The sequence below is a fragment of the Coffea arabica genome, chromosome 5c, assembly GCF_036785885.1.
Source record: "Coffea arabica cultivar ET-39 chromosome 5c, Coffea Arabica ET-39 HiFi, whole genome shotgun sequence".
Classification (NCBI taxonomy): domain Eukaryota; kingdom Viridiplantae; phylum Streptophyta; class Magnoliopsida; order Gentianales; family Rubiaceae; genus Coffea; species Coffea arabica.
Window position 1 is genome coordinate 4,971,948 of NC_092319.1, and position 14,425 is coordinate 4,986,372.

General features: G+C 35.6%; 1 protein-coding gene across 1 annotated transcript; it reads right to left on the bottom strand.

The window, feature by feature from the left end:
- Positions 1-6,807: 6,807 nt before the first annotated feature.
- Positions 6,808-7,988, bottom strand: LOC140007164 (uncharacterized). Its single transcript, XM_072049849.1, has 4 exons — positions 7,903-7,988; positions 7,620-7,794; positions 7,128-7,412; positions 6,808-6,954 (listed from the first exon to the last, which is right to left on the bottom strand). The coding sequence occupies exons 1-4, from the start codon at positions 7,986-7,988 to the stop codon at positions 6,808-6,810; spliced, it is 693 nt and encodes a 230-aa protein (XP_071905950.1).
- Between the last annotated feature and the right edge of the window lie 6,437 nt (positions 7,989-14,425).

A 14,425-nucleotide genomic window follows, 5' to 3' on the forward strand; every position in this document is an offset into this window, starting at 1 on the left:
CCCAAAAACCACCCTACTTGTAGAATACCTTTTTTTTCGCCATAAAGTAAGAATTCTCCCAAGCAGCAAAGGAGGGATTATTCATCCTGAAGTTGTTCAAAAATTGGCCGACAGACACGGGATATCTCTTGGCGTTGGTATCCTTAGCCACATACGCTTAGCGAACGGTGCAAAGCAACACAATGGGGCATTATGGATTGAAGATGCAGCCTTTTGTAAGCCAATGTCCAACAGCCATTGCCGCAACGAAAATGCTCTCCTTCGGATTGAGGCTGTTACGGTGTCACTCGGTTTCTTGACCAACTTTGAAGATGTCTACAGAGTGTGGGCATTTTTGGCTAAGTTTTTGAATCCATCTTTTGTTGAAGAAAACAGATTATCCACAGTACATGAGGATTTGGAAGAGGCATTAAACTGAGACTTTGCATTTTTCTTTTTTGGTTAGCTGGCAAGAAAATGAAATTTCAATGTCAGCATGCTTGTATGGTCATTCTTGCCCAAGTTGATGTTTAATTTCTCGGGGATTATGGAAGATGCGGAACAAAGCTCGTAGCCTGTTGCATATCCTCTTGCTCCAAGCTATAAGCTTGCGAGCAAATGGATTTGTTGATTCTTCTTGTTGCTTCAATTCTCTATTCTTTAAATTCTATTTGTAGCTTATGGGAATAGATTTTGCTTTGTAAACATAGCATACCAGTTGAGGAAACTTTTGACCGTAAAAGTAGAACTATTTACAATTACCTGAAGGCAACTCAATCGCGCTGCCCTGCCTAGGTTAGGGTACTTGAAATCATTGGAAAATGTTAGCGTACGTGTCTTTTGAACATTATCGCTTTTTAATCTAGGAATCGTGCTAATTAATAGTAGATGTATTCATCCAACCATACCATAAGGAAGCATTACGAAGGTTTATTCAGAGCCCAAGCGGCAATATTCAAATCTTCGCACTTCAGGAAAAATCAAATAACCGGCTGATTCAATTTAGATCGAAAATCGGATATCGGTAAAACGGACTTCAGGAAAATCGAGTAAGATCCAATTGTAAAATTTGGCAAAATAGTTTGGAAATACATATTGAAATTCGATTTTCAAATTCTCAATGACCGATTAAACTATTGAATTTCATACTTTTAATTAAATATTTTATATATTTCATGTCGACCAATACATCATATTAAATATTTGTTTGTTGGGTTTGGATATAAAATCCAAATCCAACCGTTAACTCAAACCCAACATGGTTGGTGGGATAAAATTCAAATCCAACTATATTAATGTATCATATATATATATATATATATAATAAAGTCGTATCTTCATACTTATCCCTTTGCGTTTTCTCTTTCCTACGTGGCTTAATGAGACGGCAAGTAGTTTCCTACGTGGTTTGCTACTTTTTTGTTTGGATGTATATCAATTCTTATTTCCTATAAGAATTCTTAATATTATATGATTCTTATTTCCTATCCAAAAAAGGAACTAAAAAGTAATTCGATATAAATAACAGAGACATAAATCTCCTTTATTAGATATATAGGAATAAATCATAATATATATTTTTTATAGTGTCTTTTTTTTTAATTTTTTTTACAGCTTCATCATACATCCTTTTTATTTTAAGATAATCTACCCGTATATAAAACAACGTACAAACAATCTAGACATGGAAATTAAAGAAAATTAGCCCAAGAAAGTTTTTACAAGACTCACAGTCCCCATGCATAATTGATGTACAAAGAGAAATGACACTTCATCTGATTGAAATTTTCTGGAAAATTCCATAAAGAAAATGTTAACCTTTTTATCATTTTAATTGTTACAATATCTAGATAAACATAACTTTTAGAATATGTGTATTTATATAGGTACATGTTAAAAGTCTTGGCAAGTGATGCAATCGGTAGTGCTTGGTTTGTTATATTTGATCAAGAGGCTGAAAGAATAATAGAACACAAACTTTCTTTTGTTCTTGACAAATTTAACAAGGTAAACTTATATCTAATTTTTAAAAATATTTTTAATAAGGATTAATTTTTCCTACACTGACAGTGTATACACTATCAGCATTGGATGAATGACAACTATGCAAAATTTGCATAGTAGTTGTCATTCATCCAATGCTGATAGTGTATACACTGTCAGTGTAGGAAAGATTTACTCTTTTAATAATAGTAGACAATCCGACACTTATCCTAGTCGTTGAATATTCTAACAAAAAAAATCTATTATGAATTTCATTTTCAGGAAGGATTTAGCAGTGAAATCGTGTCATCAATTATAAATAAGATCACGTGAAAATCTTTTGTGTTCCAAATCAAGTTGAACAATTACAATCTGGAATAAGGTAGTAATAGATTTACAGTGACTATATGGTTCTACTGTGATTTCGGGAGGGAAACGCATTTCATACTTTTACAGGTTATATGCAATAAATTTCTCTTATATTTCACATATTATATCTTACATAATATTTTTGTCTTTAATTTTGATAAATCATTATCAGATTGGTGGAACCGACAACCAATACCAACCTAGAGAATTTTCTTCCCAGATCCCAATTAGTATAACAGATGATTCTAATCAACAACATTTCAATATATTTCATATGAATCATTCATCAGAGGGTTCAACAAAAACTACAGAGGAAGGAAATCCTCATAAAAAGATTTGCATGAGAAGGTAGATTTAATATACTATTTTACTTTCTTAAATTATAATCTTTACGTATTGTTATACACAACTTTGAATGCGATAAATCATTTTTTTCCGGTACTTAGTTATCCTGCTTTGCTATCATGCAGCGATAATGGAAAATCAATAAATACTGATTTGCACGGATAGATCGAGGAGAATGTTCATACAGAAGAAAAACAAAAACAAGTTATGAAGAATAGAATATTATTTGACACTATTTACTGCATTTTTTATTTATTTTCAAGTTTTTTAATGTTATGGTATTGTTGAATGATATTTTTTCTATTTTTGAATTATTATTCACTGAATTAGATGTTCAAATTTATATTATAAGAATACTTTGTATTACAATGCGTACATAGTAATATACTTAAGATAAATTATAATAGATTATACATTAAATTTTTATTTTATATCAACATTTTTATAAAATTAACTAAATAGTTTATTATTTTTCGATGATTCCCGTTCAACGAACGGGTACAAAACTAGTTAGTTAATAGTGTTGTAAGTTATAATTTATGCTTATAAATAAATATATAACCATAAAATTGCATTAATTAATATATTAATAACTTTTATATAGTTAATTACATATTAAATGTATTTAACTAATTTATATTAGAAAGTCAATCTAAAACTTTGGATATTTTTATCGAAGTATCAACTATCCGGTTGAAATTCAATTATCAATATTCAATTACCAAATACAAAATTGGATAACAATTGAATGTTGATCTTGTTGAAAAAATTCAAAAAAAATCAAAAATTTTTGAACACCCCAACAATAATGACAGTTTCCTTCCCGGAGCTGTATGCACGCTTCCTTTGGCTCAGCTTTTATTTTTCACGAAGTGGATGACCGACCATTTGGGCATTTGGCTCAACTTTTATTTTTCACGAATTTGGAATAGTACCTCTTTTCCTGATTTCAAGTGGATGACCTTTCATGCATCTAACTTCTGGGCAGGGCCAAAAGAACGGATAAAGGTGTAAAGAAAAAGAGAGCTGTGCCTCCAAAGTACAATACGTAGTTAATGACCAACACCTACCAAAGGAAACCTAATACCAACATCTACCATGTGTAGGAAACAGGAAATCTAAAAGAAATCTAAAGGAAATCTAAAGTGCAATACCAACACCTACCATGGGCAGTTAATGACTCTGTAAAGAAAAAGAGAGCCGTGCCTCTATAAAGTGCAATACCAACACCTACCATGTGGAATCATCAACACAGCATGCGAAATCATCTTTCGAGAAGCAAGAAGGATACAACAGTCCAGGAGAAAGATGCAAGAAAAGGCGGGAGGATAACTATCAATGGCTTGACACTGCAAGACCCGTCAATAGAGTGCAGAGGCAGAGACCACACAAGTGTCTCCGGCAGCAAAATGAGAAGTGGTTGCGCAACAAATAATCAGTAGGTACGGTTAACAACAACACACTTTAAATTGGTTTAATGGTACAAGATGATAGACATCTATTGTTAAAAACAGCTACATCCATTATTTCTAGACACGAAATATTCCACTTACACGGTTTAAAATAACTACATCAGGGAGAATCTCGAGTTATCAGTCGCGTCTTCAAATTCATAGCACCTGACTTCAAAGCAGAACTGGTGTGTATTCACCTATCAAGTTGTCTAGAATCTTTAATTTAATTTATGCTCCATTACATCCTCTCATCGTTTTCCATGGAATACAGAGGCTTCCTCCACGTTTCTGTAGGGAGCTGTATGAAAAGATTCCAGAGCAGGCGTTTCTAGAAAGTCGCAAAGGGTTTCGAGAAGTTACAATAGGCAAACGCAGCAACGGGCTACTAACCCTCGGCGGGAAGGGTTGGAAGAGTTTCATCCATGATCATGAACTAAAATTTGGAGATTTTATGGTTTTTGAACATACTGGTGGGATGGTGTTCAAAACATACGTATTTGACCCTAGTGCTTGTGAGAAGGACTACTCTTCTGTGGGTTCTGAGAACTTGACAATAAACAAAGTACCTTGTGCTCAACCTTGTACTCTTCCCAATGTTGCAGGCATCAAGGGTGAGTTATTTTACTAATACTCTTCACGTAAACAACAATGGAATATTTTAGGGTTAAAAGAATTTCTAGTGTGATAGCTGATGTAAAATGTGGTTATTCATATGCAAAGGAGGAAGCGGAGGGAGCAGTAGGGTCTTATAATCCCCACTTCTGTATAACAATAAATCGAAGTAATCTCCGCCGCAACGTCTTGGTGAGCACAATTTGCACTTGATTGATTTATCATCTTGGAATTTATCATTTTCTCCTTTCCCCATTGTCAAAACACAAAATCCTAGTCTGTGTTAATTAATTTCTTTGATGAATAATAGACTATCCCTTCAAAATTTGTGAAGTCCAAGTATCTGAATCAGAAAACTAGCGTGACCCTCCGGAATGCTTCTGGAGGTGAATGGCAAGTGAAACTTGCAGCTTATAGAACTGGCTCTAAAGCTGCTTATTATACAAAAGTTGTCATGGCAAAAGGCTGGGGTGACTTTCATATGTCGAATCAGCTCAAGATAGGCGATGTTTGTTTATTTGAACTAGATCGTTCCACTGCTCTTGGAAGTCCCAGTAATGCCGTCATGAATGTTCGAGTCATGTCAAACAATATTCCATCGACTTCCTGACTTTTTTGGATGTGGCATTCCCTCAAATCTGTAATCAAACATTGGAATGTATATTTAGACATTTGCGTCGGTACTGGAATTCTACTAGAGACAAAATGATTCTAATCTAATCCAAGCAAAGGAAGTTTTTCTTCTTGTTGAATTTGGTTTCTATTCTTGAATATATATATATTTCCACATGTTTTTGCCTTTTTCCAGATGAACAGTCTTGCTATGGATCATCACTAAATAATTTGTCAAACCATGAATATGGAGTTCGAGAAAATGCACATAGCTAATTAACAGAATTAGTCAATGCCGAAGATGGTTGATAAAGTGAAGAATGTTCCCCTAAAGCAAGAGAGTTGTTAGAACTAGCAAGGCTGCAAAATATGCTAATGTGATTTTTAGGTATGAATGCGATGCAAGATTGAGGTTCCAACCGCCAAGATTACAAGTTTACCCAACTATGCAAGATTATCACAGATCAGAGTAGGAAATCTTGAAGAGAGTAAAGGTAAAATCCAAGTGCTTCAGGAAAGTCATAGCAGAAACTTCAGCAATTACATATTTACATTGCAGCAGCAGGCAGAAGGGACTGATTAAAAACTGGAATTTACCTTAGAATTTGTAACTAATCTCTAGTAGGAAGATTTTTATTTTTTGGAGCGAATTTGGTCGAAAGGACTTTGATGCCCCGCTCCATTATATGGGTTTTTTTAAACATAATCAGCAATTCTCTCCCCACGCGCGCTCTCTCTCTCTCTCTCTCTCTCTCTCCCCCCGACCTTTTATACAGAAATATTTTTGCACTTAAATGTTGTGCTGCTTCCAATAATCATAAATTGTAGTTTGGGAAACACCCAAACTTTAAGAGTGATCCGTAACAGAATTGCACTGGGAAAAAAGACCAAGTTCTGGGCTTTCCCCATAGGGTTTTATTTGCATTTAAAACCCTTTTGAAATTGGATAGAGGAAATTGTGGAGAAGATGTGGGATGACAAGAAACCTCACTTTCTTTTGGGCTTCAATCCTTCTTCTGATGCGAAGAGCAGTGGAGATCTCAATGTAACGTCTCAATCAGGAGTTGCAGTTTGTGGAGAAGACAACTCGAGAAAGAGAGAATCAAATGTATTATTGAATGAGGAATGAAGAAATGGAAAAGTTACAGATTCAGAATAATCTCTAAAGCTACTTGCATCTTTTCCTTGCTGCTTATTTATACACTACTTGCACCGCATTTCTATTTCTGTAACTAACCTCCCCTCCGCCGCCTTTCCATTCCAGTCCTACGTAACTACTTCAGTCACACGTAACAGACTGCAGCTGGCCTAACTAACATGCCAGCTGGCTAACTAACTCTGACGTGGCTTAGCTAACTCCTCCCACTACTGACCATTCCCTTAGAATTATTCTGGTCACACAAGAATTAATCCAAATACAAGAATGAATTCAGATACAACAATACTCCCCTCCTCAAACAATTCTTGTCCTCAAGAACTGAAGTGAGGATATTGTTGATGAAGATCGTACTAGTATTCCCAAGTCGCATCCTCTGGGAAGCTGTTGCTCCATTGCACCAACACTTGAGTTGCAGCTGTTCTTCCCCTTCTCACCAACCTCCTATCCAGAATAGCAACTGGCTCCATAAGCAGTTGACCTTAATCAGTGAGGCGGGTAGGAATGTGTTGCTGCACTGGTTGATTGCCCACATGCCTCTTTAAAAGAGAGACATGAAAAGTAGGATGGATCCTAACATCTGCAGGAAGTTGTAGTGTATAGGCCACAGAACTAACCTTGGCGATGATCTGGAAAGGCCCAAAGTATCGTGGGGATAGTTTCTGACACGAAGTGCTCCTAAGTGAGTGTTGCCTGTATGGTTGAAGTTTAACAGACACCCAATCCCCTAGCTCAAACACTCTTTCAGACCTGTGTTGATCAGCCTGCTGCTTCATTCGATTTTGAGCCTTTTGTAGATTATGCTTCAATAGGTGAAGAACAGCTTCTCTGGCCGCCAAACTCCTGTCCACACTATCAACAGTAGAGCTACCAGGAACATAAGGAATGTGCAAGGGAGGGGTCTGTCCATAAACAACTTCATAGGGAGTGCTCCTGATAGCTGAGTAAAAGTTGGTGTTGTACCAAAATTATGCCAAAGGTAACCAGAAATACCATTGCTTCGGATGATCACTACACATGCACCTCAGATAACCTTCCAGACATCTGTTAATAACCTCAGTTTAGCCATCCGACTGAGGGTGGTAGGCAGCAGATAGGCACAACTTCACCTTCAACAGTCCAAACAACTCCTTCCAGAAATGACTAATGAAGATCTTATCCCTATCACTGACTATGGTGGTAGGAAGACCATGGAGTCGATAGATATTATCCAGGAATGCCTGAGCAACCGATAGTGCAGTGTAGGGGTGTTTGAGAGGAATGAAATAAGCGTACTTACTGAGTCTGTCAACCACCACCAAAATAGTGTCCTTACTATTAGACTTAGGTAAACTTTCCACAAAATCCATAGATATCTCAGACCATACCTTTTCTGGAATAGGCAATGGCTACAGCAGTCCAGGATAAGCTACATTTTCAGATTTATGCCTCTGACAAACATCACATGCAGCCACAAATATTTCCACATCCTTCTGCATGTTCCACAAATTTAGTGTACCTTTATAAGATATGCAAACAGAGGACCAAATATATTAGGTTGTGGTTTAGTAGTCAAGTGGATTGTTTGGTGCCTGTTGTTCAGAATATTTATGAATAACGAGCATTGAACATATGATCGAGGATTTGTACTAAGATGATGTTTAATATATAACTAATGTTGGTCTTTGGCCTCTCCACCCAGTCTGCATTGGCATCTACACCTCTTTGCAGTTGAATTTATGGCATGATTTGTGATTCTTGTCTGCAGGCTAGGGACCAGGTTCACGTTGAGAAGGCAATAGTTGCCAATTTTCATGCTGACTGCTCAGTGAGATAGCAGGAGTTTCTGTGCATAATTTTTGTTTTAGTAGCTGAGGGAAATATGCTGGAACCTCAATCTGGTTTTACATGGACCTGTATCCTTTTGGGTTTTTCTTGTCCATGTACCCCAGGAATTTACGCACTATGATTGATTCTTGTATCAGACTCAAGAAATTGCTCCTCACGTGTGGATATTCTGTTGCTGCTGTAAATTGTAGATATCCTGCAATCTGCTTAAATTGCTGACAATCTTGTTGTGAGATCAGAAAATGTAGATACATCTAGGAAAGGACTTGAGACCAGGCGTTTAAGTTAAATGTGAAACATCAAGGAAAGATGTATTGTCTATCTTTTTGCCTCTCTATTTGTCTCTAATAACTAACATATCTAACACCCCTCTAATTAACTCTTAACATTTCTTGTCATATAATTTCTTTTACGCAAAACTCCCTCTAATCCTCCAAATTTATCGCACGTACCTCACTAGTCGATCACACTAGTATCATGCACTATAAAATTTAACATGTATCAAATTAAACATAGGCCAAGGTAAATAAAGTAATAGGGGTAAGAACACACCTCAATCATCAAAGCAACTACAAATTCAAGGCAAGTAAGAAAAACAAAATAAAAGATAAGAACCTAATTTACGGGTCTCACATTCTCTCCCCCTTAAAAGAATTTTGTCCTCGAAATTCTAACCCTTGCTCGCAAATAAACTCGAGGTCTCTTTTCTACGGGGTTTCCTCCGATTCCCATTGCTTCCTCTCTCATGAGACTTATACATTTGAATTATTAAACACATACTATCCTTTCTAATCGAAAGTCCTTCCTTCATTACTAGGCACAAGTAAGAATCCTTGTTCAAACCCAAGAATAAAGTGCAGAAATTGAATCATGAATAGGGGTTTAACCCCAAACAGACACAGACATTTAACATCACTAATTAAAACAGCGAACACCAAGTTTACTATTTCCAACGGAGATACAACTTACTACATAAAACTTTCACTGCACATAGTCCAATAAATATAACTATTTCAAATAAAATATCACTAATTACTGACTTCAACTATTACAGCAGTTTCACCATTGCAAAATTCATTTATGTTGGGCAGTTCCTCACTTGATGTCCAAATTCACTATATCTAAAACATGCACCAGTTTTCAAATAACATAATTCAGTATGATTTTTGTTACAGGTTTCACACTTATTAGTTATGCATCTCTTCTTGAAGTGTCCATTCTTTCTTTTCTTCCTCCTTTTATCCTTCATAACAAGTTCATTGCTACCAATCTCTTTACGTTTTCCTTTAGTATCATGAGAACTTCCTTCACCCCTTTTAACTTGATTGTTAGTATTGTCTTGAGATGCTACTTGATTAGGTGAATACACCAATTCAAACTTATTTCACACCTCTTTCGGGATTCCCTCATATTTCTTTTTAATTCTATGTTCTTGTGTAGCAGCTCAATTTTCTTCGCATATTTTTGTTTCCACCGTCTTTCCTAGTAGTCAGCCAATTTTTTTTAGAATTCTATCTCCTTTCGAAGGATGTCTATTTCCTTATATATATATATCCCAAATTTGTCATCTTATCAATTTACTGAAATCAAATGATAGCTTGCCAGGCAAATCAAAGGATCGAAATGAGTAACTAATCACAATTGGAAACTCTGGCCATATAACTCTTCCATTCCTTTGCTTACAGGTCACCTAAGAAATATAAGGCTTAACTATTCTCTACTTGAAATAGATGAGTTCTTGGGTCTTTCTATAAAAATTACTACCATTACTTATACACATAACAAAATATGGAATCATATTTCTTAAAGTAAAAGTTCTGCACCCTAACTCACTCTCCATTATACACTTTCTTACAAACTTGCTCAAGCATAAACCATAATCCCTTACCTCCACTAGTGCCTTGTACCATCCGTCATCAAGACGATCATCTTAATTCTGTCAAAATTTACATACCAGTATAAAACTCACACCTTTGTCCCCAAAATTTCATATATAATTCAAAATTTGTAGAGAAATATAAATCAAAACTAGGTTCCTATAGGGTATCATAGAACTGTAGAAAATAGAAAATGGTAGTCAAATAAGAAATTAAAAAAAATACATATGTAATCGTAATCAAATCACAACAAAATTAAGGAAACACGGAACAAGGATTCATAAGTACAGGAGAAATGAAACAAGCTACAGCACTAGCACCTTAAACATTCATGATGACTGCAAAGCTCGCTATCATCTATAGAAACCCTAACCAAACATGCACGAGACTAATCCATGATGGCACCAATTCATCCACTTGCCTTGATTAGTTCAGTCTCAAGTCCAATACTAGAATTTTTCACGTTTTGACTTTTGCCATCCAATTTTATCTCAAGTGCAATCGAGATATCGACACTTATTCTAGTGCTCTCCAGTTTTGGTATTTAGGTACAAGAATCCCAAACTAGAAAAATTCACATCTCAAGTCGTACGCTCCCAAGTGCAAATCAACCAAATTTAAGATTTCTACCTAACGTACATATCTATCTTTCTCAAGTATCATGATAAAGGTTTTATACCTATAACTTTAATGATTCACAACTTACACTCAAGAAGAGCACTTAGTCCTTTATACTTATTCACATTATTGGGATCATAACACCACTTAGCCCAAACTCACCCCGCGCAGAGATCACGCGATACAGCTCTGATACCATTTGTGACAGTCCCACCTCCTCGTAGGGCGTACCCAAGAGTTTGGTGGACCGTTTGCTCAACTCTTGTCACAACTCGGTCACGCACTACGAAATTTTAGAATAATAATATCAATAATAAAGGCGATAACAAATACAACCTCCAATGTGTGCAGTTATGGATCTCAAGTGCTCGTATAATCTATGAATATAGCCATAGAGTCGAATTTACAAAATCAAAACCACGTAAGCAAGCTAGAAATTTTAAGGAGTGCTCATGCGAGCAACTAACAAAATTTATACAAAGTCTATGCCTTCCCCAATTCAACCTCTCATGTTCTCATCCCTGTAAGAAAAATAAATTCATAGAATGAGCTAAAAGTCCAGTGAGATTCCAAGAAAATAGGCAAGTAAACTCGCATACATGATACTATTCACAGGATATCAGAATATAAGTCGTACTCAAGTAGACCATGACATATGATTTAGTAATCAAGTAACCAGATATATCATGCATTAATATACGGTAAAGAATATATTTATGTGAAAAGGATATAGGTTGCTCTCAGCAGCAGATTCCACAGCTGCTTGTTTGAGGTTCGTTGACTCTCCGTTAACTAGGAAATTATAATATCCGTAGATCACCACTAAACGTCAATCTCCATCCACCGATCATCCTCCTACCGGGCCCGAACACCAAAAGTACCCATGGTTCGTCAATCTCATCGATCAAACCCTTTACCGGCTCAATTTGACCAACTAGCCATGTGGTTGGCCTTATAGCCCCAGGTATTCAAGAATCAAGTATTCATGATATGCCTTAAAGTCCCAAATGTTCAAGAATTCACGAGTGGAGTCGTTGGTTGTTATCTAACGCTCACGCAGTTATTGATTGGAGCCATTTGTTTTTACTTAACGCTCCGTATTAGATATTTCATAGTGTTCAGATTAGAGTTTCAATCAGAGTAAAGAGTATTAGGAAATTCTTCATTTACCTAAGGTTGCCCAACTTACTCGACTGCTCTAAGACTGGTTTCAAGCAAGAGGTCTAACGAGAGCTCAACTCAGCCGTTATCGATCTACATTTACTCATACGTATAAGTAACCCAAGTTCCAACTTACCCGACGTCTCGGATAAGGGTCTAAGGGCCCAGTTCAACAGCTGTAAGAAAAATACAGCTGGCCTACATTCGCACATACATATACATGCAAGATCAAGTAATTCAAGTTCACAGAAATTGAGTATACATAAGAGCACACTCGTCTAGACAGGATCAAGTCACAAGTAAGCTCAACATATCATATTTTCAAGCATTTCAAGTATTTCAAATCCAATACAGGTTACTTGTAAATCAAATTTGCTGGTACATGCATGAACAAGATATCAAAAGTTTAGTCGAATTAGATCAAGTGCGATAAAGTACACACTTGCCTATGAGATGATAAATCAAATGCTATTAATTTCTAACAGCAATGAGCAAGAAACATGCAATTGAAACACTCACTACGGCAACAAACTTAAGTGTTTGCCTTAGGAACACTTTCGGCCTCACCTTCAAATCCTAAAATCAAGTATGTAAAGTGCCATGAGATCCCCTACTCCAAGCTGCCAAATTCAAAGGAAAATAGTTCCAAACCAACCAAGTTATCTCAACTCCAATCATAAAACCAAGCTCACAATGGTTCTACAACTCCAACTTGAAGTTGGAAATGAAAGCAAGAACAACTTTTGAAGAATAGAATTTTCTCTAGTTTTACGCAATACTATTTGAAAAATCATATCTCAAGTTTCTTAAGTCCAAAATTTATAAACTTTATACGTTGGTAGATTCAAAGGATTAAAATTTTCAGAAGACACATTTGTAAGATTCTATCCACAAATCAGTTAAATTCAAGTCTCAAGTTGCTGTTTCATCCGATAGAAAAACAGAACAGGTGTGAAAATTCAGTCAACTTTGAAAAATCACAGATATTCATAAGATTTGAGAAAAATTCTAAAATTTTCATGATAGAAAGCACTTTGAATCTAGTTTCAAATGCAATAAACGGAACTCAATTCTGATTTTTCTACACAAAGTTATAACCAATTTCCCAAAGCTGTGCAAAGCTTCCTGTGGAAATTTCCAGCAGCAAAACAGTGAAGAAAAACAAGGTAGTCCACCTGTTAGAACCTTTCATTTTCCACTCCAATTCACTACTCATACCAGGATAATTGTCTAATCATATATTTAGTGCAGTAATATGCCAAGTTCATCACATAAAACCAAGAACAAAGCTATATAAAGTCACTCTTTCCCTCGGTCAATTTTGAGCAGAATTCTAGCCATGAAAACAGTGAAAGAAATGGTGTTCTTACCACTTAAAACTCCTGATTTTGGTTCAAATCTAATGCATACTTATAACTTAACATATTATAGAGTATTTTGAGCAAAATTGAGTTTAAAATCATCATGAAAATTTAGAAATCAAGGCTGCATTTTCAGCCCTAAATTTCGGCCAGCAAGCAGAATTTTCTCCAATGGATTTTCAAACATTGCTCCGATTAATTTCCTAATTTGTCAACTAAACCTACCTAACAAATCCATAAGGTTTCATCATCAACATAACAATAAATATATGTAAGCCAAAATTTCAACAAGAAACCCATCATAATCACATATACATACAAACCCTAACAAAGCCATGAAATTGCCACAAACATGCTTCCTTTATCTTCTATAACATCAAACCTCAAATAAAATCAAAAATAAGAAAAGATAACTAAGGTTTCTAGCCAAATTCAACTCTTTACTTCCAAACCCAAAGATGACAAGCAAATCAAGAGGGATGATAGATTTTCTTCTTCTAAAACTTCACCAAAAGCTTCTCTCCAGACTTACCTCAAGATTAATCTGCATAGATTAGGATTTTTCATTGGATTCTTCATGATTTAAGCAAGAGATCAAGGCTGAATTTTTTTTGTGTGTTTTCTCTCCCTTTCCTCTCTCAAAATTTCGTCCATGATGTGTGCAAGAAAAAAAATAATGAAAATAAAAAGGTTTGGTCAAGATAAGAAGAAGAAATCATGGTCTTGGTCAAACTTGGTTGGTCAAGCTTGGTTGGCTAATTGACAAATGTCAAGGAAAGATGTATTGTCTATCTTTTTGCCTCTCAATTTGTCTCTAATAACTAACATATCTAATACCTCTCTAATTAACTCTTAACACTTCTTGTCATATAATTCCTTTTACGTAAAACTCCTTTTAATCCTCCAAATTTATTGCAAGCATCTCACTAGTCGATCACACTAGTATCATGTACTATAAAATTTAACATGTATCAAATTAAACATGGGCCAAGGTAAATAAAGTAATAGGGTTAAGAACACACCTCAATTATCAAAGCAACTACAAATTCAATGCAAGCAAGAAAAATAAGA